General features: G+C 54.3%; 4 protein-coding genes and 3 pseudogenes across 4 annotated transcripts; all 7 read left to right on the plus strand.

Moving 5' to 3' along the window:
• The first annotated feature begins 4,112 nt into the window (after nt 1-4,112).
• LOC118257954 (feather keratin 1-like) lies at nt 4,113-4,780 on the plus strand (annotated as a pseudogene).
• Nucleotides 4,781-7,718: 2,938 nt separating this feature from the next.
• LOC118257932 (feather keratin 1-like) lies at nt 7,719-8,042 on the plus strand. Its single transcript, XM_035566396.2, has one exon. It carries the CDS (start codon nt 7,737-7,739, stop codon nt 8,040-8,042), a length of 306 nt encoding a protein of 101 aa, XP_035422289.1. The 5' UTR covers nt 7,719-7,736.
• Nucleotides 8,043-10,926: 2,884 nt separating this feature from the next.
• On the plus strand, nt 10,927-11,232 carry LOC118257955 (feather keratin 1-like). Its single transcript, XM_035566412.1, has one exon. The coding sequence runs from the start codon at nt 10,927-10,929 to the stop codon at nt 11,230-11,232; it is 306 nt and encodes a 101-aa protein (XP_035422305.1).
• A 2,954-nt stretch (nt 11,233-14,186) lies between these two features.
• Nucleotides 14,187-14,519, plus strand: LOC118257956 (feather keratin 1-like). Its single transcript, XM_035566413.1, has one exon. It carries the CDS (start codon nt 14,187-14,189, stop codon nt 14,517-14,519), a length of 333 nt encoding a protein of 110 aa, XP_035422306.1.
• A 2,512-nt stretch (nt 14,520-17,031) lies between these two features.
• LOC118257957 (feather keratin 1-like) lies at nt 17,032-17,703 on the plus strand (annotated as a pseudogene).
• Nucleotides 17,704-20,657: 2,954 nt separating this feature from the next.
• LOC118257934 (feather keratin 1-like) lies at nt 20,658-20,963 on the plus strand. Its single transcript, XM_035566398.1, has one exon. The coding sequence runs from the start codon at nt 20,658-20,660 to the stop codon at nt 20,961-20,963; it is 306 nt and encodes a 101-aa protein (XP_035422291.1).
• A 2,537-nt stretch (nt 20,964-23,500) lies between these two features.
• LOC118257958 (feather keratin 1-like) lies at nt 23,501-24,172 on the plus strand (annotated as a pseudogene).
• The last annotated feature ends 2,232 nt before the right edge of the window (nt 24,173-26,404 follow it).

Genomic DNA, 26,404 nt, shown 5'->3' on the forward strand with positions numbered 1-26,404 from the left:
ACCCCTGACAGCAGCTAACAATGCCCCGCAAGCCACTTCATGGACTGAGGATGCTCTCATCTCCGTGCTCTGGGAATATCTTCCACACAAAATGCATAGCTGCTGATGGTCACTCTGCTTGCACCTCTGACCACGGCCCTTCTGTTTGTGCTCCTTCCTTTTCATGAGTCTTCCTTAATAAGTTCTTAATGGATGCCAGCCTGACACTCCTCCTTTCTTCACTCAATGCTCTTCAACCAAAGGGACCTGGACAGGCTGCAGAAGCGGGCCCATGTGAACCACATGAGGTTCAACAAGCCCAAGTTCAAGGTGTTGCACCTGGGTCGGGGCAATCCCAGTCAGGAGTACAGACTGGGAGAAGAACTCATTGAGAGCAGCCCTGCAGAGAAGGACTTGGGTTGTTCTGGTGGACCAAAGGCTCGACAGGACCCAGCAGTGCACGCCTGCAGCCCAGAAGGCCAACTGCATCCTGGGCTGCTTCAACAGAGGTGTGACCAGCAGGTCGAGGGACGTGATTGTCCCCCTCTGTTCTGTCCTCGTGAGGCACCACCTTGAGCACCTCCCCTATGAAAGAAGGCTTAGAGAGCTCAGGATGTTCAGCGTGGAGAAGTGCAGGCTCTGCGGAGACTTCCTTGAGACCTTTCAGTACTTAAAGGGGTCTTCTAAAAAAGATGGAGAACGTCTCTTTCCTTGGGTAGATAATGATAGGACAAGGGGGAATGGTCTTCAACTAAGTGCTATTTATTGAAACCATATCAGCCAGGACACTCAGCATTTGCAGGTGCAGCCTGTCAGCTCCCAAGGGCTCCTGCATAACCAGCTACACAGCCTCCCCATCATCCTCGTCAACAAGCTCCAGTGGGACAGCCTACAAAACACTCACCTCGGCAGATCAGGGGCTGCACTTGCCATTCCCCAATCCTTGCAATGCAACCATCACCACTGGGGCCTCATGTCCACAGCTACAAGCAGCATGCACACCTCCAGCTCCCCTCTAAAACGTCCATATCGTCTGTCTCAACATTGAACACCACGCACAGAAGTACGATTCCCCCTTGACACCCACCACAAAGAACAGCCTAAGGGACTCCCACCAAACTGCAGGAGGCCAAAGCCCCGGCTGTCAACATGCTGGCCCCAGAAAAGGGAGCGCTATGGAGTTGCCAACGCAACCTTTTAGGAATCATGACAGGACTCCCAACGCACTTACTCTTGTCAGCCCTGACACAGGCCCACGACTACAACATGGAATCATAGAATCATAGAATATCTCAAGTTGGAAGTGATAAGGATCATGGAGTCCAAGTCCTGGCACCACACAGGTCTACCCAAAATTTTAGACCATGTGACTAAGTGCACAGTCCAAACACTTCTTAAACTCTGACAGGCTTGGTGCAGTGACTACTTCCCTGGGGAGCCTGTTCTAGTGTGCAACCACCCTCTCAGTGAAGAACCTCTTCCTGATATCCATCCTGAACCTCCCCTGCCTCAGCTTGACACCATTCCCATGGGGTCTTATCACTGGTGACTAAAGAGAATAGATCGGCACCTGCTCCTCCACTCCCCCTCATGAGGAAGCTGTAACTGCGATGAGGTCTCCCCTCAGCCTCCTCTTTTCCAGGCTGAACAGGCCAAGTGACCTCAGCCGCTCCTCATACGTCTTCCCCTCTAGGCCCTTCACCATCTTAGTTGCCCTCCTCTGGACACTCTCCAACAGTTTCACGTCCTTTTTGTACTGTGGTTCCCAGAACTGCACACAGTACTCAAGGTGAGGCCACACCAGCGCAGAGTAGAGCAAGACAATCACCTGCCTCGACCGACTAGCGATGCCATGCTTGATGCACCCCAGGGTACTGTTCACCCTCCTGGCTGCCATGGCACTGCTTGCTCATCTTCAACTTGCTATCAACCAAAACCCCCAGATCCCTCTCTAAGGGGCTGCTCTCCAGCATCTCATCACCCAGTCTGTACGTGTAGCCAGGTTTGGCCTTTCTCAGGTGCAGGACCCGACACTTGATCTTGTTAAACTTCATGTGGTTGGTGATCGCCCAGCTCTCCAATCTGTCCAGATCTCTCTGCATGGCCTTTCCACCCTCAACAGAATCCACATCTCCGCCAAGTTTGTTGTCGTCGGCAAATTTGCTCAAAACACCTTCTAGTCCTACACCCAATTGGTTTATAGAAACATTGAAGAGGACTGGCCCTAAAATGGAGCCTTGGGGCTCCCTGGGAGCTCCACACCTAGTGACCATCCACCAGTTAGATGTGGCCCTATTTACCACAACCCTTTGAGCCCTCCGTCAGCCAACTGGTCACCCATCGGATGATGTTTTTGTCTAGCTGTATGCTGGATATTTTCTCCAGTACGATCCTGTGGGAAACTGTCAAAACCTTTGCTGACGTCCAAAAAGATCACATCAGCTGGTTTCCCTTGATCGACTAGGTGGGTGATTTTGTCATAAAACAAAATCAAATTTGTTAAGCAGGACCTACATCCTGCTTGGCAAATACCCCTCCTCTGCCTCTTGGGACTGAAGCGCCAGGGACAAGACAGGGAGCCCACTTGCTCCCAGCTACAGCCTCTAAGTTGAAGATGGCCACCAAGCCAGCGATACAGCACACCCAACGGGAAAGACAAGGGTAAAGACTGGCTTAGCGAGTTGTTAGAAAGGCAGGGAGGCAGCAAATGCGATGGAATTATGGAATCACAGAATAGACCAAGTTGTGAGGGACCCACGAGGATCATCGCGTCCAACTCGTGGCTCCACACAGGACCACCCAAAAATCAAACCGCATTTCTTAGAGTGTTGTCTTGTGCTCCAGCAGGCTTGGTGCTGTGATGGCTTCCCTGGGGAGCCTGTTCCAGTGCCCTAGCACCCTCTCAGGAAAGAGTCTTTCCCTAATATCCAAGCAGAACCTCCCCTGACACACCTTCAGGCTGTTCCCTCGGGTCCTACTGCTGCTCACCAGAGAGAAGCGCCTGTCCCTCCGCTCCCCTCGTGAGGAAGCTGTAGGCTCCGGTGAAGTCTCCTCTTCTCTGGGCTGAACAAACCAAGGGACTGCAGCCACTCCTTGTACATTTTGCCCTCTAAGCCCTTCACCATCTCTGTAGTGCTCCTTTTGACAATCTCTAAGAGTTTTATGTCGTTAGATTGCGGTGACCAATTCTGTACACAGCACTTGAGGGGAGGCCGCACCAGTGCAGAGTAGAGCGGGACAATCATTTCCTTTCACTAGCTAGCAATGCTGTGCTTGATGTAACCCAGGAAACGGGGTGAACTTTGGGCTGCCAGGGCGCCCTGTTGACTCACAGTCCGCTTGCTGTCAACCAGAACCCCCAGGTCCTTTCATGCTGGGCTGCTCTCCAGCCTCTCCTCCCTGAGTCTGGACATAGATCCAGGGTTGCCCTGTCTCGGATGGCGAATTCGCCAGTTGCCCTCATTAAATTTCATGCTGTTGGTCATAGCCCAGCCCTCTAATTCGTCAACATCTATGTGCGAGGCTTCTCTACCCAAAATGGAGCCCATGGGAACCCCCATAGTGACTCCCTGCTGGGCACAGGTAACCCCATTTACAACTATACTTTGAGTCTGACCAATCAGCCAACTGCTCAACCATCACATTACATATAAGTCTAGCTATATGCTGGACATTTTGTCCGGAAGGACATTGTAAGAAATTTTATCAAAAGCTTTGCTGAACTCCTAAGAGATTGCACCTACTGGTGGCTACACATGGTAAATGAGAGGGGTAACCTTGTGATAAATAATAATACCAGCACCTCACGCCCAGCAAACCTGGTAAGCCCAGACCAGCCTGCACTATGGCAATGCCAGCAAATAGGACCCCCTCCTCACAACAATGTAGCTGCAAACCGCATCGCACGAGTGACACGCCATGACCTCACTTCATGACACCCCACCTCTCCTGTGCTTTGGCCGCGTCTGCCGACTGCCCTCAAACGCACTCGCCATGCAAATCCATCCAAAGAGCCACTCTTACTTAAAAGCTGCCGCCAAGGCCACAGAGACACATCCTCAACAGGAGAAAAGAACACGAGAGCGTTGTGGAAATGACAACATGCCCCACCTCATTACTTGCCAGGCTTTGGCATGCAAGAACAGCTCACACCAAATGCTGTCATACGCAAAGGCTCTCTCGCCCCGCGGGCACTCAAGGACCAGCATAAAAGCCGGCCCTCTGCCTTCAACCCTCACAGACTCCTCCTGATGCCTTCTCGCCTGCATCCAACAAGGTGAGCCTGAACCCCACTCCCCTCCTTCACCTGCCCCTCCAGGCCTACCCCTCCACACGCCCTCTGCCCCCAGCCTTCCGCCTCCCCACCGCCATGCTCCCCAAAGTCCCACCCTAGGCCTCCCCACTCCCTTGGCCTCCCCCAGCAACGCTCCTCACGCCCCCAACACCCTCCGCCTTCCCAGCACCCTCTCTTCCAGGGACCCTCCGCACCACAGACATGTCCTGCTACGACATCTGCCGCCCCTGCGGACCCACCCCGCTGGCTAACAGCTGCAACGAGCCCTGTGTCAGGCAGTGCGAGGACTCCCACGTCGCCATCCAGCCTCCCACCGTGGTGGTCACCCTGCCAGGACCCATCCTCAGCTCCTTCCCCCAGAACACCGCCGTTGGATCCTCCGCATCAGCTGCCATGGGCAGCAACCTCAGCTCCCAGGGAGTGCCTATCTCCTCTGGAGGCTTTGGAGGCTTTGGCCTTGGAGGCCTGGGCTGCTTCTCTGGCAGAAGAGCCTGCTACCCCTGGTAAGGACCCATGCCAACACCCCTGACAGCAGCTAACAATGCCCTGCAAGCCACTTCATGGACTGAGGATGCTCTCATCTCCGTGCTCTGGGAATATCTTCCACACAAAATGCATAGCTGCTGATGGTCACTCTGCTTGCACCTCTGACCACGGCCCTTCTGTTTGTGCTCCTTCCTTTTCATGAGTCTTCCTTAATAAGTTCTTAATGGATGCCAGCCTGACACTCCTCCTTTCTTCACTCAACGCTCTTCAGCCAAAGGGACCTGGACAGGCTGCAGAAGCAGGCCCATGTGAACCACGTGAGGTTCAACAAGCCCAAGTTCAAGGTGTTGCACCTGGGTCGGGGCAATCCCAGTCAGGAGTACAGACTGGGAGAAGAACTCATTGAGAGCAGCCCTGCAGAGAAGGACTTGGGTTGTTCTGGTGGACCAAAGGCTCGACAGGACCCAGCAGTGCACGCCTGCAGCCCAGAAGGCCAACTGCATCCTGGGCTGCTTCAACAGAGGTGTGAGCAGCAGGTCGAGGGACGTGATTGTCCCCCTCTGTTCTGTCCTCGTGAGGCACCACCTTGAGCACCTCCCCTATGAAAGAAGGCTTAGAGAGCTCAGGATATTCAGCCTGGAGAAGTGCAGGCTCTGCGGAGACTTCCTTGAGACCTTTCAGTACTTAAAGGGGTCTTCTAAAAAAGATGGAGAACGTCTCTTTCCTTGGGTAGATAATGATAGGACAAGGGGGAATGGTCTTCAACTAAAAGAGGATAGTTTTAGACTAGACATTAAAAGGAAATTCTTCACTGTGAGAGGATGAGGCACTGGAACAGGTTGCCAAGAGAAGTTGTGGTTACCCCAGCCCTGGAGGTGTTCAAGGCCAGCCTGGATGAGGCCTTGGCCAACGTGATCTGGTGGGTGGCATCCCTGCCTCTGGCAGGGGGCTGGAGTTAGATGATCCTTAAAGTCCCTTCCAAGGTGAGCCATTCTATGATTCTATGATGATTCCCACTTCACCCTGTGTAAATACACGGTTCAAGATCAGGTCGAAAAGTGCCACAAGACCTCCCCTAGTGTACTGTTTTTACGTGGCAAGGTTTTGGTAGTGGGGGCTGCAGGGACGGCCTCTGTGACAAGAATCCAGCAGTTGCCTCATGTTTGATAAGGGCCTCTTTCAGCCATCTACAAAGGGACCTGCCGCTGCCCAGTGCTGAGCCAATAAGCGATGTTTTTTGTGCCTCTGTGATCCTACACCTTCACAACAAACACTATCACAGAGTCGTATATGTAGGACGTCAGTCACTTCTCCGTAGAAGATGCTATGTAGGCACACACGGGATATGCTCTCTATAAATCCGTGCTGACTACTCTCCATCGCTTTTCCGTACTTGAGAATACATTCTGGGAGGATTTCCTTCAGAACCTTCCCAGACTCTGATATCAGGCTGACCAGGCTGCAGCTTCCCAGACATTCCTCCTTCGTCTTTTGAACATAAGAGTGGGATGAGTCTCTTCCAGTTCTCAGGAACCTCTCCCAGTCGCCGTGACTTTTCAAAGATAACTGAGAGTGCTATTTATTGAAACCAGATCAGCCAGGACACTCAGCATTTGCAGGTGCAGCCTGTCAGCTCCCAAGGACTCCTGCATAACCAGCTACACAGCCTCCCCATCATCCTCGTCAACAAGCTGCAGTGGGACAGCCTACAAAACACTCACCTCGGCAGATCAGGGGCTGCACTTGCCATTCCCCAATCCTTGCAATGCAACCATCACCACTGGGGCCTCACGTCCACAGCTAAAAGCAGCATGCACACCTCCAGCTCCCCTCTAAAACGTCCATATCGTCTGTCTCAACATTGAACACCACACACAGAAGTATGATTCCCCCTTGACACCCACCACAAAGAACAGCCTAAGGGACTCCCACCAAACTGCAGGAGGCCAAAGCCCCGGCTGTCAACATGCTGGCCCCAGAAAAGGGAGCGCTATGGAGTTGCCAACGCAACCCTTTGGGAAGCATGGCAGGACTCCCAACGCACTTAGTCCTGTCAGCCCTAAGACAGGCCGGCGACTACAACATCCTGCGTTGCAAACTCCCCTCCTCTGCCTCTTTTGACTGCGGCCCCAAGGACAAGACAGGGAGCCCACTTGCTCCCAGATACAGCCTCTACGTACAAGATGACCACCAAGCCACCAATGTAGCACACCAAACAGGAAAGACAAGGGCTGAAAGCAGGCTCGTGAGTTGGGATGAAGGCACGGAGGGAGTGAACGTGATGCGAGTGGTAGCGCATCACGCCCAGCATACCTGAGAAGCCCTGACCAGCCTGCTGGGGATGCCAACAAGGGGGGCCCCCCTCCTCGCAACAGAGCCACCGACCACACCTCATGAGTGCCAAACCATGACCTCACTGACAACAATGCACTTCTCCCATGTCATGCATGCATCTTCTACCAGCCCTTTAACGAACCTTCAGGAACTATACCTTTAATACTCTCACTTGAAATGTTCCGCCACTTCCAACATCCTCAACAGGAGGAAATGAAGATGGAGCATTGTGGGGACAACACACCCCACCTCATTACTTGATGGGTTTTGGCATATAAGAGCAGCTCACGCCAAATGCTGTCATGCGCAAAGGCTCTCTCGCCCCGCGGGCACTCGTGGACCAGCATAAAACCGGCCCTGCGCCTCGCACCCTCACACACTCCTCCCGACGCCTTCTCCTCTGCGCCCAACAAGGTGAGCCTGAGCCCCGCTCCCCTCCTTCACCCGCCCCACTGGACCCATCTCTCCAGACTCTTTCCGCCCCCAGCCTCAACAGCCCTTCTGCCTCCCCACCGCCATACTCCCCAAAGTCCCACCCTAGGCCTCCCCACTCCCTTGGCCTCCCCCAGCACCGCTCCTCACGCCCCCAACACCCTCCGCCTTCCCAGCACCCTCTCTTCCAGGGACCCTCCACACCACAGACATGTCCTGCTACGACATCTGCCGCCCCTGCGGACCCACCCCGCTGGCTAACAGCTGCAACGAGCCCTGTGTCAGGCAGTGCGAGGACTCCCACGTCGCCATCCAGCCTCCCACCGTGGTGGTCACCCTGCCAGGACCCATCCTCAGCTCCTTCCCCCAGAACACCGCCGTTGGATCCTCCGCATCAGCTGCCGTGGGCAGCAACCTCAGCTCCCAGGGAGTGCCCATCTCCTCCGGTGGCTTTGGAGGCTTTGGCCTTGGAGGCCTGGGCTGCTTCTCTGGCAGAAGAGCCTGCTACCCCTGCTAAGGACCCACACCAACACCATGCAAGCCAGCTCTTCGACTGAGGACGCACCTCCACGTTCTTCATAGCGCACAGGCTCACCAGCCTCGGCTCTTCTTCTCAGGGCACTCCGCACTCTAGCAGGGAAGGGGGCCAGTCCATGCTGCCTGGAAACATGGCTGATGGACGGCCTACTCCTCTCTCACTTCCTTGTTCTCCTTCCTCCGTCTTCCATGTCCAGTACTCTCCACTGCAATGGCTTACTCGCAGCCACAAACCCACCCGGCACCTCCCATGTGCTGATTCTATTGCAGTGCAGGAAGACCTTGGGGCTCTGGGAAAATCTGCTGTACCATGGGACACAGGCTGATGATTGCACTACTTGCACCACAGAACAGGTCCCTTCTACTCTGCACGCCTTTGCACTCTTCTTTTCCACAATAAAGTTCTCGTGCATGTCAGCCTGTGATGTCTCCTCTTCCTTTCTGCTCCCAACACTCCTTCAACTTCACTCAACATTAAGCAGGGCTCAGCAGGCCGGCAGGGCCCAAGCCTGTTGCTGTTCAAGAAGCAGCTAGACAGCACTCTTACATATGTCCTGGTTTTTAAACAAGAGGAGTCATAGATTTGACAGACAGACCGCTTAGCAGACAACTAATTGGCTGGATGAGCACATTCAAGGAGTAGCGGCCAACAGTTCGATGCCCAGGTAGATAAAATGGAGGAGTGCTTTCTCTCAGGGGTCTGTCCTGGGACCTGTGTTATTTCACCTCCTTGTCCCTGACATACACAGTGGGATTGAGCGGGCCCTCAGCAAGTTTGCACATGGCACCAAGCTCTGTGGGGGGGCCGACACCTTAGAGGAAAGGGATGCCATCTGGAAGGACCTTGACAGGCTTGACAGGTGGGCCCAAGCAAACCTCAAGGAGTTCAACAAGGCCGAATGCAAAGTCCTGCATTTGGGTCGAGACAATCCCCAACATGAATACAGCCTGAGGAACAAGTGGATTGAGAGCAGCCCCGCAGAGAATGACTTGGGGGTATTGGTGGAGAAACATCTCAATGTGAGCCAGCGATGTACACTCGCGGCCCAGAAAGCCAGCCGTCTCCTGGGCTGCACCAATAGAAGTCAGCACGCACTGAACTACTCTCTTTCCCATTGGGATTTTCTGGCCACCACCCCTCACAGATACCATCAAGACACTTCAATCAACGTCATAGAATGACGGTTGCGCCTCTGAGATGAGGCTGGATCTTGGGCTCACCAAATCCTCAACCATGGCTCTTTCTCAAAGAGACCCGTACTTCCTCAGCTTCTGAATGGCCATGTCATTGGAGCAATCATCAAAGCCTTTACTAAAGGCAAGGTAAGCAACAATTCCTGCCCTCCCCTTGTCCACCCAGCAGGTCACTTCAACGTAGAAGACACTGAGAAGGCTCAAGTATGATCTGCTCTTTGTAGATCGATGCTGACTATTCCCCATCTCTTTCTTACCGTTCATGGGCTTGTCAATGCTTTCCAGGAGGATTTCTTTCAAAACGTTCCCAGCGACGGATGACAGAGTGACCAGCCTGCAGTTTCCCAGACCTTCCTTCTCCGTCTTGTTGAACATCAGAGTGGGATGAGTCTCTTCCAGTCTTCAGGAACCCGGTCACCAAGAACTTTCAAAGAAAGCTGAATGTAGCCTTGTGAAGAAATCAGCCAGGACTCTCAGCATGTGTGGGTGCAACCTCATAGGTCCTGTGCACTTAAGCACATCCAGGGGCACAGCCTCCCCACCTTCCTCAGCAACACGCACTACTCACCTGTTGGACAGCCTGCAAAACACTCACCTTGGCTAATCAGTGGAAGGCCTTGACATTCGCCCACACTTTGGAGTTGCAGACCACATGCCTCCAGTTCCATCTGAAATGTCCAAATTGTCTTTCAGAAAATCAAACACTGGGCAGAGAAATAGGTTTCTCCCTTGACACAAATGCCAAATATCACCCCCAATAACACAATGGCTCCCAGCTGGCCCTTTCTGACAGTACCTCTTGTCCTCTGCCTTTCGTGAATCTCAGGGCCACTCACGGACCTCACCACCCAGCCCAAAAAATCCCATCAAGCAGAGCGTCAAGCCTTGTGTTTTCTGGTGCCTTCGGCTTTGGAGGAAAGGCGAGGAAGCCTATGGTGTCAGGAAACATGGCCAGTGTAGGACCTACTCATCTCTCATTCCTTCTTTTCATAGCACCCTCTTCTATGCCCGATACGCTCCACTGCAATGATTTCCTCACAGCCACAAAGCCCAGTGTGGCTGGGCCACACCACATAAATGCCATGCAAAGACCTCACTCATGACGCCACACCTCAGCCAGCCTTTGGCCACATCATCTACCTGCCCTGCCATGCACCTTTCACAGAAATGCTCCAGCCTCTAATACTCTCACTTTGAAGGTGCCACCAGGACCCAACACCATGTCCTCAACAGGAGGAAATGAAAAGGTCGAGGTGTGGGAAGGACACCACACCCCACCTTCATTACTTGCATGGCTTTTGGCATATAAGAGCAGCTCACGCCAAATGCTGTCACGCGCAAAGGCTCTCTCGCCCCGCGGGCACTCAAGGACCAGCATAAAAGCCGGCCCTGCGCCTCTCACACTCACACACTCCTCCCGACGCCTTCTCCCCTGCGCCCAACAAGGTGAGCCTGAACCCCACCCCCTTCCTTCACCCGCCCCAACAGGCCTATCTCTCCATACGCCCTCTGCCCCAGCCTCAGTAGCCCTTCCGCCTCCCCACTGCCATGCTCCGCAAAACCCCAGGCCTCCCCACCCCTTTGGCTTCCACCAGCACTGCTTCTCACGCCCCCAACACCCTCCGCCTTCCCATTCACCCTCTCTTCCAGGGACCCTCCACACCACAGACATGTCCTGCTACGACATCTGCCGCCCCTGCGGACCCACCCCGCTGGCTAACAGCTGCAACGAGCCCTGTGTCAGGCAGTGCGAGGACTCCCACGTCGCCATCCAGCCTTCCACCGTGCTGGTCACCCTGCCAGGACCCATCCTCAGCTCCTTCCCCCAGAACACCGCCGTTGGATCCTCCGCATCAGCTGCCGTGGGCAGCAACCTCAGCTCCCAGGGAGTGCCCATTTCCTCCTGGGGATTCGGAGGCTTTGGCCTTGGAGGCCTGGGCTGCTTCTCTGGCAGAAGAGCCTGCTACCCCTGGTAAGGACCCATGCCAACACCCCTGACAGCAGCTAACAATGCCCCGCAAGCCACTTCATGGACTGAGGATGCTCTCATCTCTGTGCTCTGGGAATATCTTCCACACAAAATGCATAGCTGCTGATGGTCACTCTGCTTGCACCTCTGACCACGGCTCTTCTGTTTGTGCTCCTTCCTTTTCATGAGTCTTCCTCAATAAAGTTCTAATGCATGCCAGCCTGACACTCCTCCTTTCTTCACTCAACTGCTCTTCAGCCAAAGGGACCTGGACAGGCTGCAGAAGCGGGCCCATGTGAACCACGTGAGGTTCAACAAGCCCAAGTTCAAGGTGTTGCACCTGGGTCGGGGCAATCCCAGTCAGGAGTACAGACTGGGAGAAGAACTCATTGAGAGCAGCCCTGCAGAGAAGGACTTGGGTTGTTCTGGTGGACCAAAGGCTCGACAGGACCCAGCAGTGCACGCCTGCAGCCCAGAAGGCCAACTGCATCCTGGGCTGCTTCAACAGAGGTGTGAGCAGCAGGTCGAGGGACGTGATTGTCCCCCTCTGTTCTGTCCTCGTGAGGCACCACCTTGAGCACCTTCCCCTATGAAAGAAGGCTCAGAGAGCTCGGGATGTTCAGCCTGGAGAAGTGCAGGCTCTGCGGAGACTTCCTTGAGACCTTTCAGTACTTAAAGGGGTCTTCTAAAAAAGATGGAGAACGTCTCTTTCCTTGGGTAGATAATGATAGGACAAGGGGGAATGGTCTTCAACTAAAAGAGGATAGTTTTAGACTAGACATTAAAAGGAAATTCTTCACTGTGAGAGGATGAGGCACTGGAACAGGTTGCCAAGAGAAGTTGTGGTTACCCCAGCCCTGGAGGTGTTCAAGGCCAGTCTGGATGAGGCCTTGGCCAACGTGATCTGGTGGGTGGCATCCCTGCCTCTGGCAGGGGCTGGAGTTAGATGATCCTTAAAGTCCCTTCCAAGGTGAGCCATTCTATGATTCTATGATGATTCCCACTTCACCCTGTGTAAATACACGGTTCAAGATCAGGTCGAAAAGTGCCACAAGACCTCCCCTAGTGTACTGTTTTTACGTGGCAAGGTTTTGGTAGTGGGGGCTGCAGGGACGGCCTCTGTGACAAGAATCCAGCAGTTGCCTCATGTTTGATAAGGGCCTCTTTCAGCCATCTACAAAGGGACCTGCCGCTGCCCAGTGCTGAGCCAATAAGCGATGTTTTTTGTGCCTCTGTGATCCTACACCTTCACAACAAACACTATCACAGAGTCATATATGTAGGACGTCAGTCACTTCTCCGTAGAAGATGCTATGTAGGCACACACGGGATATGCTCTCTATAAATCCGTGCTGACTACTCTCCATCGCTTTTCCGTACTTGAGAATACATTCTGGGAGGATTTCCTTCAGAACCTTCCCAGACTCTGATATCAGGCTGACCAGGCTGCAGCTTCCCAGACATTCCTCCTTCGTCTTTTGAACATAAGAGTGGGATGAGTCTCTTCCAGTTCTCAGGAACCTCTCCCAGTCGCCGTGACTTTTCAAAGATAACTGAGAGTGCTATTTATTGAAACCAGATCAGCCAGGACACTCAGCATTTGCAGGTGCAGCCTGTCAGCTCCCAAGGACTCCTGCATAACCAGCTACACAGCCTCCCCATCATCCTCGTCAACAAGCTCCAGTGGGACAGCCTACAAAACACTCACCTCGGCAGATCAGGGGCTGCACTTGCCATTCCCCAATCCTTGCAATGCAACCATCACCACTGGGGCCTCACGTCCACAGCTACAAGCAGCATGCACACCTCCAGCTCCTCTAAAACGTCCATATCGTCTGTCTCAACATTGAACACCACGCACAGAAGTACGATTCCCCCTTGACACCCACCACAAAGAACAGCCTAAGGGACTCCCACCAAACTGCAGGAGGCCAAAGCCCCGGCTGTCAACATGCTGGCCCCAGAAAAGGGAGCGCTATGGAGTTGCCAACGCAACCCTTTGGGAAGCATGGCAGGACTCCCAACGCACTTAGTCCTGTCAGCCCTAAGACAGGCCTGCGACTACAACATCCTGCGTTGCAAACTCCCCTCCTCTGCCTCTTTTGACTGCGGCCCCAAGGACAAGACAGGGAGCCCACTTGCTCCCAGATACAGCCTCTACGTACAAGATGACCACCAAGCCACCAATGTAGCACACCAAACAGGAAAGACAAGGGCTGAAAGCAGGCTCGTGAGTTGGGATGAAGGCACGGAGGGAGTGAACGTGATGCAAGTGGTAGCGCATCACGCCCAGCATACCTGAGAAGCCCTGACCAGCCTGCTGGGGATGCCAACAAGGGGGGCCCCCTCCTCGCAACAGAGCCACCGACCACACCTCATGAGTGCCAAACCATGACCTCACTGACAACAATGCACTTCTCCCATGTCATGCATGCATCTTCTACCAGCCCTTTAACGAACCTTCAGGAACTATACCTTTAATACTCTCACTTGAAATGTTCCGCCACTTCCAACATCCTCAACAGGAGGAAATGAAGATGGAGCATTGTGGGGACAACACACCCCACCTCATTACTTGATGGGTTTTGGCATATAAGAGCAGCTCACGCCAAATGCTGTCATGCGCAAAGGCTCTCTCGCCCCGCGGGCACTCGTGGACCAGCATAAAACCGGCCCTGCGCCTCGCACCCTCACACACTCCTCCCGACGCCTTCTCCTCTGCGCCCAACAAGGTGAGCCTGAGCCCCGCTCCCCTCCTTCACCCGCCCCACTGGACCCATCTCTCCAGACTCTTTCCGCCCCCAGCCTCAACAGCCCTTCTGCCTCCCCACCGCCATACTCCCCAAAGTCCCACCCTAGGCCTCCCCACTCCCTTGGCCTCCCCCAGCACCGCTCCTCACGCCCCCAACACCCTCCGCCTTCCCAGCACCCTCTCTTCCAGGGACCCTCCACACCACAGACATGTCCTGCTACGACATCTGCCGCCCCTGCGGACCCACCCCGCTGGCTAACAGCTGCAACGAGCCCTGTGTCAGGCAGTGCGAGGACTCCCACGTCGCCATCCAGCCTCCCACCGTGGTGGTCACCCTGCCAGGACCCATCCTCAGCTCCTTCCCCCAGAACACCGCCGTTGGATCCTCCGCATCAGCTGCCGTGGGCAGCAACCTCAGCTCCCAGGGAGTGCCCATCTCCTCCGGTGGCTTTGGAGGCTTTGGCCTTGGAGGCCTGGGCTGCTTCTCTGGCTGGAAGAGCCTGCTACCCCTGCTAAGGACCCACACCAACACCCCTGACTGAAGCCTCCAACTCCATGCAAGCCAGCTCTTCGACTGAGGACGCACCTCCACGCTCTTCATAGCGCACAGGCTCACCAGCCTCGGCTCTTCTTCTCAGGGCACTCCGCACTCTAGCAGGGAAGGGGGCCAGTCCATGCTGCCTGGAAACATGGCTGATGGACGGCCTACTCCTCTCTCACTTCCTTGTTCTCCTTCCTCCGTCTTCCATGTCCAGTACTCTCCACTGCAATGGCTTACTCGCAGCCACAAACCCACCCGGCACCTCCCATGTGCTGATTCTATTGCAGTGCAGGAAGACCTTGGGGCTCTGGGAAAATCTGCTGTACCATGGGACACAGGCTGATGATTGCACTACTTGCACCACAGAACAGGTCCCTTCTACTCTGCACGCCTTTGCACTCTTCTTTTCCACAATAAAGTTCTCAGTGCATGTCAGCCTGTGATGTCTCCTCTTCCTTTCTGCTCCCAACACTCCTTCAACTTCACTCAACATTAAGCAGGGCTCAGCAGGCCGGCAGGGCCCAAGCCTGTTGCTGTTCAAGAAGCAGCTAGACAGCACTCTTACATATATCCTGGTTTTTAAACAAGAAGAGTCATAGATTTGACGGACAGACCGCTTAGCAGACAACTAATTGGCTGGATGAGCACATTCAAGGAGTAGCGGCCAACAGTTCGATGCCCAGGTAGATAAAATGGAGGAGTGCTTTCTCTCAGGGGTCTGTCCTGGGACCTGTGTTATTTCACCTCCTTGTCCCTGACATACACAGTGGGATTGAGCGGGCCCTCAGCAAGTTTGCACATGGCACCAAGCTCTGTGGGGGGGCCGACACCTTAGAGGAAAGGGATGCCATCTGGAAGGACCTTGACAGGCTTGACAGGTGGGCCCAAGCAAACCTCAAGGAGTTCAACAAGGCCGAATGCAAAGTCCTGCATTTGGGTCGAGACAATCCCCAACATGAATACAGCCTGAGGAACAAGTGGATTGAGAGCAGCCCCGCAGAGAATGACTTGGGGGTATTGGTGGAGAAACATCTCAATGTGAGCCAGCGATGTACACTCGCGGCCCAGAAAGCCAGCCGTCTCCTGGGCTGCACCAATAGAAGTCAGCACGCACTGAGCTACTCTCTTTCCCATTGGGATTTTCTGGCCACCACCCCTCACAGATACCATCAAGACACTTCAATCAACGTCATAGAATGACGGTTGCGCCTCTGAGATGAGGCTGGATCTTGGGCTCACCAAATCCTCAACCATGGCTCTTTCTCAAAGAGACCCGTACTTCCTCAGCTTCTGAATGGCCATGTCATTGGAGCAATCATCAAAGCCTTTACTAAAGGCAAGGTAAGCAACAATTCCTGCCCTCCCCTTGTCCACCCAGCAGGTCACTTCAACGTAGAAGACACTGAGAAGGCTCAAGTATGATCTGCTCTTTGTAGATCGATGCTGACTATTCCCCATCTCTTTCTTACCGTTCATGGGCTTGTCAATGCTTTCCAGGAGGATTTCTTTCAAAACGTTCCCAGCGACGGATGACAGAGTGACCAGCCTGCAGTTTCCCAGACCTTCCTTCTCCGTCTTGTTGAACATCAGAGTGGGATGAGTCTATTCCAGTCTTCAGGAACCCGGTCACCAAGAGCTTTCAAAGAAAGCTGAATGTAGCCTTGTGAAGAAATCAGACAGGACTCTCAGCATGTGTGGGTGCAACCTCATAGGTCCTGTGCACTTAAGCACATCCAGGGGCACAGCCTCCCCACCTTCCTCAGCAACACGCACTACTCACCTGTTGGACAGCCTGCAAAACACTCACCTTGGCTAATCAGTGGAAGGCCTTGACATTCGCCCACACTTTGGAGTTGCAGACCACATGCCTCCAGTTCTGTCTGAAATGTCCAAATTGTCTTTCAGAAAATCAAACACTGGGCAGAGAAATAGGTTTCTCCCTTGACACAAATGCCAAATATCACCCCCAATAACACAATGGCTCCCAGCTGGCCCTTTCTGACAGTACCTCTTGTCCTCTGCCTTTCGTGAATCTCAGGGCCACTCACGGACCTCACCACCCAGCCCAAAAAATCCCATCAAGCAGAGCGTCAAGCCTTGTGTTTTCTGGTGCCTTCGGCTTTGGAGGAAAGGCGAGGAAGCCTATGGTGTCAGGAGACATGGCCAGTGTAGGACCTACTCATCTCTCATTCCTTCTTTTCATAGCACCCTCTTCTATGCCCGATACGCTCCACTGCAATGATTTCCTCACAGCCACAAAGCCCAGTGTGGCTGGGCCACACCACATAAATGCCATGCAAAGACCTCACTCATGATGCCACACCTCAGCCAGCCTTTGGCCACATCATCTACCTGCCCTGCCATGCACCTTTCACAGAAATGCTCCAGCCTCTAATACTCTCACTTTGAAGGTGCCACCAGGACCCAACACCATGTCCTCAACAGGAGGAAATGAAAAGGTCGAGGTGTGGGAAGGACACCACACCCCACTTCATTACTTGCCAGGCTTTGACATGCAAGAGCAGCTCACGCCAAATGCTGTCACGCGCAAAGGCTCTCTCGCCCCGCGGGCACTCAAGGACCAGCATAAAAGCCGGCCCTGCGCCTCTCACACTCACACACTCCTCCCGACGCCTTCTCCCCTGCGCCCAACAAGGTGAGCCTGAACCCCACCCCCTTCCTTCACCCGCCCCAACAGGCCTATCTCTCCATACGCCCTCTGCCCCAGCCTCAGTAGCCCTTCCGCCTCCCCACTGCCATGCTCCGCAAAACCCCAGGCCTCCCCACCCCTTTGGCTTCCACCAGCACTGCTTCTCACGCCCCCAACACCCTCCGACTTCCCTTCACCCTCTCTTCCAGGGACCCTCCACACCACAGACATGTCCTGCTACGACATCTGCCGCCCCTGCGGACCCACCCCGCTGGCTAACAGCTGCAACGAGCCCTGTGTCAGGCAGTGCGAGGACTCCCACGTCGCCATCCAGCCTTCCACCGTGGTGGTCACCCTGCCAGGACCCATCCTCAGCTCCTTCCCCCAGAACACTGCCGTTGGATCCTCCGCATCAGCTGCCGTGGGCAGCAACCTCAGCTCCCAGGGAGTGCCCATTTCCTCCTGGGGATTCGGAGGCTTTGGCCTTGGAGGCCTGGGCTGCTTCTCTGGCAGAAGAGCCTGCTACCCCTGGTAAGGACCCACGCCGACACCCCTGACAGCAGCTAACAATGCCCCGCAAGCCACTTCATGGACTGAGGATGCTCTCATCTCTGTGCTCTGGGAATATCTTCCACACAAAATGCATAGCTGCTGATGGTCACTCTGCTTGCACCTCTGACCACAGCCCTTCTGTTTGTGCTCCTTCCTTTTCATGAGTCTTCCTCAATAAAGTTCTAATGCATGCCAGCCTGACACTCCTCCTTTCTTCACTCAATGCTCTTCAGCCAAAGGGACCTGGACAGGCTGCAGAAGCGGGCCCATGTGAACCACATGAGGTTCAACAAGCCCAAGTTCAAGGTGTTGCACCTGGGTCGGGGCAATCCCAGTCAGGAGTACAGACTGGGAGAAGAACTCATTGAGAGCAGCCCTGCAGAGAAGGACTTGGGTTGTTCTGGTGGACCAAAGGCTCGACAGGACCCAGCAGTGCACGCCTGCAGCCCAGAAGGCCAACTGCATCCTGGGCTGCTTCAACAGAGGTGTGAGCAGCAGGTCGAGGGACGTGATTGTCCCCCTCTGTTCTGTCCTCGTGAGGCACCACCTTGAGCACCTTCCCTATGAAAGAAGGCTCAGAGAGCTCGGGATGTTCAGCCTGGAGAAGTGCAAGCTCTGCGGAGACTTCCTTGAGACCTTTCAGTACTTAAAGGGGTCTTCTAAAAAAGATGGAGAACGTCTCTTTCCTTGGGTAGATAATGATAGGACAAGGGGGAATGGTCTTCAACTAAAAGAGGATAGATTTAGACTAGACATTAAAAGGAAATTCTTCACTGTGAGAGGATGAGGCACTGGAACAGGTTGCCAAGAGAAGTTGTGGTTACCCCAGCCCTGGAGGTGTTCAAGGCCAGCCTGGATGAGGCCTTGGCCAACGTGATCTGGTGGGTGGCATCCCTGCCTCTGGCAGGAGGCTGGAGTTAGATGATCCTTAAAGTCCCTTCCAAGGTGAGCCATTCTATGATTCTATGATGATTCCCACTTCACCCTGTGTAAATACACGGTTCAAGATCAGGTCGAAAAGTGCCACAAGACCTCCCCTAGTGTACTGTTTTTACGTGGCAAGGTTTTGGTAGTGGGGGCTGCAGGGACGGCCTCTGTGACAAGAATCCAGCAGTTGCCTCATGTTTGATAAGGGCCTCTTTCAGCCATCTACAAAGGGACCTGCCGCTGCCCAGTGCTGAGCCAATAAGCGATGTTTTTTGTGCCTCTGTGATCCTACACCTTCACAACAAACACTATCACAGAGTCGTATATGTAGGACGTCAGTCACTTCTCCGTAGAAGATGCTATGTAGGCACACACGGGATATGCTCTCTATAAATCCGTGCTGACTACTCTCCATCGCTTTTCCGTACTTGAGAATACATTCTGGGAGGATTTCCTTCAGAACCTTCCCAGACTCTGATATCAGGCTGACCAGGCTGCAGTTTCCCAGACATTCCTCCTTCGTCTTTTGAACATAAGAGTGGGATGAGTCTCTTCCAGTTCTCAGGAACCTCTCCCAGTCGCCGTGACTTTTCAAAGATAACTGAGAGTGCTATTTATTGAAACCAGATCAGCCAGGACACTCAGCATTTGCAGGTGCAGCCTGTCAGCTCCCAAGGACTCCTGCATAACCAGCTACACAGCCTCCCCATCATCCTCGTCAACAAGCTCCAGTGGGACAGCCTACAAAACACTCACCTCGGCAGATCAGGGGCTGCACTTGCCATTCCCCAATCCTTGCAATGCAACCATCACCACTGGGGCCTCACGTCCACAGCTACAAGCAGCATGCACACCTCCAGCTCCTCCTAAAACGTCCATATCGTCTGTCTCAACATTGAACACCACGCACAGAAGTACGATTCCCCCTTGACACCCACCACAAAGAACAGCCTAAGGGACTCCCACCAAACTGCAGGAGGCCAAAGCCCCGGCTGTCAACATGCTGGCCCCAGAAAAGGGAGCGCTATGGAGTTGCCAACGCAACCCTTTGGGAAGCATGGCAGGACTCCCAACGCACTTAGTCCTGTCAGCCCTAAGACAGGCCTGCGACTACAACATCCTGCGTTGCAAACTCCCCTCCTCTGCCTCTTTTGACTGCGGCCCCAAGGACAAGACAGGGAGCCCACTTGCTCCCAGATACAGCCTCTACGTACAAGATGACCACCAAGCCACCAATGTAGCACACCAAACAGGAAAGACAAGGGCTGAAAGCAGGCTCGTGAGTTGGGATGAAGGCACGGAGGGAGTGAACGCGATGCAAGTGGTAGCGCATCACGCCCAGCATACCTGAGAAGCCCTGACCAGCCTGCTGGGGATGCCAACAAGGGGGGCCCCCTCCTCGCAACAGAGCCACCGACCACACCTCATGAGTGCCAAACCATGACCTCACTGACAACAATGCACTTCTCCCGTGTCATGCATGCATCTTCTACCAGCCCTTTAACGAACCTTCAGGAACTATACCTTTAATACTCTCACTTGAAATGTTCCGCCACTTCCAACATCCTCAACAGGAGGAAATGAAGATGGAGCATTGTGGGGACAACACACCCCACCTCATTACTTGATGGGTTTTGGCATATAAGAGCAGCTCACGCCAAATGCTGTCATGCGCAAAGGCTCTCTAGCCCCGCGGGCACTCGTGGACCAGCATAAAACCGGCCCTGCGCCTCGCACCCTCACACACTCCTCCCGACGCCTTCTCCTCTGCGCCCAACAAGGTGAGCCTGAGCCCCGCTCCCCTCCTTCACCCGCCCCACTGGACCCATCTCTCCAGACTCTTTCCGCCCCCGGCCTCAACAGCCCTTCTGCCTCCCCACCGCCATACTCCCCAAAGTCCCACCCTAGGCCTCCCCACTCCCTTGGCCTCCCCCAGCACCGCTCCTCACGCCCCCAACACCCTCCGCCTTCCCAGCACCCTCTCTTCCAGGGACCCTCCACACCACAGACATGTCCTGCTACGACATCTGCCGCCCCTGCGGACCCACCCCGCTGGCTAACAGCTGCAACGAGCCCTGTGTCAGGCAGTGCGAGGACTCCCACGTCGCCATCCAGCCTCCCACCGTGGTGGTCACCCTGCCAGGACCCATCCTCAGCTCCTTCCCCCAGAACACCGCCGTTGGATCCTCCGCATCAGCTGCCGTGGGCAGCAACCTCAGCTCCCAGGGAGTGCCCATCTCCTCCGGTGGCTTTGGAGGCTTTGGCCTTGGAGGCCTGGGCTGCTTCTCTGGTGGAAGAGCCTGCTACCCCTGCTAAGGACCCACACCAACACCCCTGACTGAAGCCTCCAACTCCACGCAAGCCAGCTCTTCGACTGAGGACGCACCTCCGCGCTCTTCATAGCGCACAGGCTCACCAGCCTCGGCTCTTCTTCTCAGGGCACTCCGCACTCTAGCAGGGAAGGGGGCCAGTCCATGCTGCCTGGAAACATGGCTGATGGACGGCCTACTCCTCTCTCACTTCCTTGTTCTCCTTCCTCCATCTTCCATGTCCAGTACTCTCCACTGCAATGGCTTACTCGCAGCCACAAACCCACCCGGCACCTCCCATGTGCTGATTCTATTGCAGTGCAGGAAGACCTTGGGGCTCTGGGAAAATCTGCTGTACCATGGGACACAGGCTGATGATTGCACTACTTGCACCACAGAACAGGTCCCTTCTACTCTGCACGCCTTTGCACTCTTCTTTTCCACAATAAAGTTCTCATGCATGTCAGCCTGTGATGTCTCCTCTTCCTTTCTGCTCCCAACACTCCTTCAACTTCACTCAACATTAAGCAGGGCTCAGCAGGCCGGCAGGGCCCAAGCCTGTTGCTGTTCAAGAAGCAGCTAGACAGCACTCTTACATATATCCTGGTTTTTAAACAAGAAGAGTCATAGATTTGACGGACAGACCGCTTAGCAGACAACTAATTGGCTGGATGAGCACATTCAAGGAGTAGCGGCCAACAGTTCGATGCCCGGGTAGATAAAATGGAGGAGTGCTTTCTCTCAGGGGTCTGTCCTGGGACCTGTGTTATTTCACCTCCTTGTCCCTGACATACACAGTGGGATTGAGCGGGCCCTCAGCAAGTTTGCACATGGCACCAAGCTCTGTGGGGGGGCCGACACCTTAGAGGAAAGGGATGCCATCTGGAAGGACCTTGACAGGCTTGACAGGTGGGCCCAAGCAAACCTCAAGGAGTTCAACAAGGCCGAATGCAAAGTCCTGCATTTGGGTCGAGACAATCCCCAACATGAATACAGCCTGAGGAACAAGTGGATTGAGAGCAGCCCCGCAGAGAATGACTTGGGGGTATTGGTGGAGAAACATCTCAATGTGAGCCAGCGATGTACACTCGCGGCCCAGAAAGCCAGCCGTCTCCTGGGCTGCACCAATAGAAGTCAGCACGCACTGAGCTACTCTCTTTCCCATTGGGATTTTCTGGCCACCACCCCTCACAGATACCATCAAGACACTTCAATCAACGTCATAGAATGACGGTTGCGCCTCTGAGATGAGGCTGGATCTTGGGCTCACCAAATCCTCAACCATGGCTCTTTCTCAAAGAGACCCGTACTTCCTCAGCTTCTGAATGGCCATGTCATTGGAGCAATCATCAAAGCCTTTACTAAAGGCAAGGTAAGCAACAATTCCTGCCCTCCCCTTGTCCACCCAGCAGGTCACTTCAACGTAGAAGACACTGAGAAGGCTCAAGTATGATCTGCTCTTTGTAGATCGATGCTGACTATTCCCCATCTCTTTCTTACCGTTCATGGGCTTGTCAATGCTTTCCAGGAGGATTTCTTTCAAAACGTTCCCAGCGACGGATGACAGAGTGACCAGCCTGCAGTTTCCCAGACCTTCCTTCTCCGTCTTGTTGAACATCAGAGTGGGATGAGTCTATTCCAGTCTTCAGGAACCCGGTCACCAAGAGCTTTCAAAGAAAGCTGAATGTAGCCTTGTGAAGAAATCAGACAGGACTCTCAGCATGTGTGGGTGCAACCTCATAGGTCCTGTGCACTTAAGCACATCCAGGGGCACAGCCTCCCCACCTTCCTCAGCAACACGCACTACTCACCTGTTGGACAGCCTGCAAAACACTCACCTTGGCTAATCAGTGGAAGGCCTTGACATTCGCCCACACTTTGGAGTTGCAGACCACATGCCTCCAGTTCCGTCTGAAATGTCCAAATTGTCTTTCAGAAAATCAAACACTGGGCAGAGAAATAGGTTTCTCCCTTGACACAAATGCCAAATATCACCCCCAATAACACAATGGCTCCCAGCTGGCCCTTTCTGACAGTACCTCTTGTCCTCTGCCTTTCGTGAATCTCAGGGCCACTCACGGACCTCACCACCCAGCCCAAAAAATCCCATCAAGCAGAGCGTCAAGCCTTGTGTTTTCTGGTGCCTTCGGCTTTGGAGGAAAGGCGAGGAAGCCTATGGTGTCAGGAGACATGGCCAGTGTAGGACCTACTCATCTCTCATTCCTTCTTTTCATAGCACCCTCTTCTATGCCCGATACGCTCCACTGCAATGATTTCCTCACAGCCACAAAGCCCAGTGTGGCTGGGCCACACCACATAAATGCCATGCAAAGACCTCACTCATGATGCCACACCTCAGCCAGCCTTTGGCCACATCATCTACCTGCCCTGCCATGCACCTTTCACAGAAATGCTCCAGCCTCTAATACTCTCACTTTGAAGGTGCCACCAGGACCCAACACCATGTCCTCAACAGGAGGAAATGAAAAGGTCGAGGTGTGGGAAGGACACCACACCCCACTTCATTACTTGCCAGGCTTTGACATGCAAGAGCAGCTCACGCCAAATGCTGTCACGCGCAAAGGCTCTCTCGCCCCGCGGGCACTCAAGGACCAGCATAAAAGCCGGCCCTGCGCCTCTCACACTCACACACTCCTCCCGACGCCTTCTCCCCTGCGCCCAACAAGGTGAGCCTGAACCCCACCCCCTTCCTTCACCCGCCCCAACAGGCCTATCTCTCCATACGCCCTCTGCCCCAGCCTCAGTAGCCCTTCCGCCTCCCCACTGCCATGCTCCGCAAAACCCCAGGCCTCCCCACCCCTTTGGCTTCCACCAGCACTGCTTCTCACGCCCCCAACACCCTCCGACTTCCCTTCACCCTCTCTTCCAGGGACCCTCCACACCACAGACATGTCCTGCTACGACATCTGCCGCCCCTGCGGACCCACCCCGCTGGCTAACAGCTGCAACGAGCCCTGTGTCAGGCAGTGCGAGGACTCCCACGTCGCCATCCAGCCTTCCACCGTGGTGGTCACCCTGCCAGGACCCATCCTCAGCTCCTTCCCCCAGAACACTGCCGTTGGATCCTCCGCATCAGCTGCCGTGGGCAGCAACCTCAGCTCCCAGGGAGTGCCCATTTCCTCCTGGGGATTCGGAGGCTTTGGCCTTGGAGGCCTGGGCTGCTTCTCTGGCAGAAGAGCCTGCTACCCCTGGTAAGGACCCACGCCGACACCCCTGACAGCAGCTAACAATGCCCCGCAAGCCACTTCATGGACTGAGGATGCTCTCATCTCTGTGCTCTGGGAATATCTTCCACACAAAATGCATAGCTGCTGATGGTCACTCTGCTTGCACCTCTGACCACAGCCCTTCTGTTTGTGCTCCTTCCTTTTCATGAGTCTTCCTCAATAAAGTTCTAATGCATGCCAGCCTGACACTCCTCCTTTCTTCACTCAATGCTCTTCAGCCAAAGGGACCTGGACAGGCTGCAGAAGCGGGCCCATGTGAACCACATGAGGTTCAACAAGCCCAAGTTCAAGGTGTTGCACCTGGGTCGGGGCAATCCCAGTCAGGAGTACAGACTGGGAGAAGAACTCATTGAGAGCAGCCCTGCAGAGAAGGACTTGGGTTGTTCTGGTGGACCAAAGGCTCGACAGGACCCAGCAGTGCACGCCTGCAGCCCAGAAGGCCAACTGCATCCTGGGCTGCTTCAACAGAGGTGTGAGCAGCAGGTCGAGGGACGTGATTGTCCCCCTCTGTTCTGTCCTCGTGAGGCACCACCTTGAGCACCTTCCCTATGAAAGAAGGCTCAGAGAGCTCGGGATGTTCAGCCTGGAGAAGTGCAAGCTCTGCGGAGACTTCCTTGAGACCTTTCAGTACTTAAAGGGGTCTTCTAAAAAAGATGGAGAACGTCTCTTTCCTTGGGTAGATAATGATAGGACAAGGGGGAATGGTCTTCAACTAAAAGAGGATAGATTTAGACTAGACATTAAAAGGAAATTCTTCACTGTGAGAGGATGAGGCACTGGAACAGGTTGCCAAGAGAAGTTGTGGTTACCCCAGCCCTGGAGGTGTTCAAGGCCAGCCTGGATGAGGCCTTGGCCAACGTGATCTGGTGGGTGGCATCCCTGCCTCTGGCAGGAGGCTGGAGTTAGATGATCCTTAAAGTCCCTTCCAAGGTGAGCCATTCTATGATTCTATGATGATTCCCACTTCACCCTGTGTAAATACACGGTTCAAGATCAGGTCGAAAAGTGCCACAAGACCTCCCCTAGTGTACTGTTTTTACGTGGCAAGGTTTTGGTAGTGGGGGCTGCAGGGACGGCCTCTGTGACAAGAATCCAGCAGTTGCCTCATGTTTGATAAGGGCCTCTTTCAGCCATCTACAAAGGGACCTGCCGCTGCCCAGTGCTGAGCCAATAAGCGATGTTTTTTGTGCCTCTGTGATCCTACACCTTCACAACAAACACTATCACAGAGTCGTATATGTAGGACGTCAGTCACTTCTCCGTAGAAGATGCTATGTAGGCACACACGGGATATGCTCTCTATAAATCCGTGCTGACTACTCTCCATCGCTTTTCCGTACTTGAGAATACATTCTGGGAGGATTTCCTTCAGAACCTTCCCAGACTCTGATATCAGGCTGACCAGGCTGCAGTTTCCCAGACATTCCTCCTTCGTCTTTTGAACATAAGAGTGGGATGAGTCTCTTCCAGTTCTCAGGAACCTCTCCCAGTCACCGTGACTTTTCAAAGATAACTGAGAGTGCTATTTATTGAAACCAGATCAGCCAGGACACTCAGCATTTGCAGGTGCAGCCTGTCAGCTCCCAAGGACTCCTGCATAACCAGCTACACAGCCTCCCCATCATCCTCGTCAACAAGCTCCAGTGGGACAGCCTACAAAACACTCACCTCGGCAGATCAGGGGCTGCACTTGCCATTCCCCAATCCTTGCAATGCAACCATCACCACTGGGGCCTCACGTCCACAGCTACAAGCAGCATGCACACCTCCAGCTCCTCCTAAAACGTCCATATCGTCTGTCTCAACATTGAACACCACGCACAGAAGTACGATTCCCCCTTGACACCCACCACAAAGAACAGCCTAAGGGACTCCCACCAAACTGCAGGAGGCCAAAGCCCCGGCTGTCAACATGCTGGCCCCAGAAAAGGGAGCGCTATGGAGTTGCCAACGCAACCCTTTGGGAAGCATGGCAGGACTCCCAACGCACTTAGTCCTGTCAGCCCTAAGACAGGCCTGCGACTACAACATCCTGCGTTGCAAACTCCCCTCCTCTGCCTCTTTTGACTGCGGCCCCAAGGACAAGACAGGGAGCCCACTTGCTCCCAGATACAGCCTCTACGTACAAGATGACCACCAAGCCACCAATGTAGCACACCAAACAGGAAAGACAAGGGCTGAAAGCAGGCTCGTGAGTTGG

The sequence above is a fragment of the Cygnus atratus genome, chromosome 2, assembly GCF_013377495.2.
Source record: "Cygnus atratus isolate AKBS03 ecotype Queensland, Australia chromosome 2, CAtr_DNAZoo_HiC_assembly, whole genome shotgun sequence".
Lineage (NCBI taxonomy): Eukaryota > Metazoa > Chordata > Aves > Anseriformes > Anatidae > Cygnus > Cygnus atratus.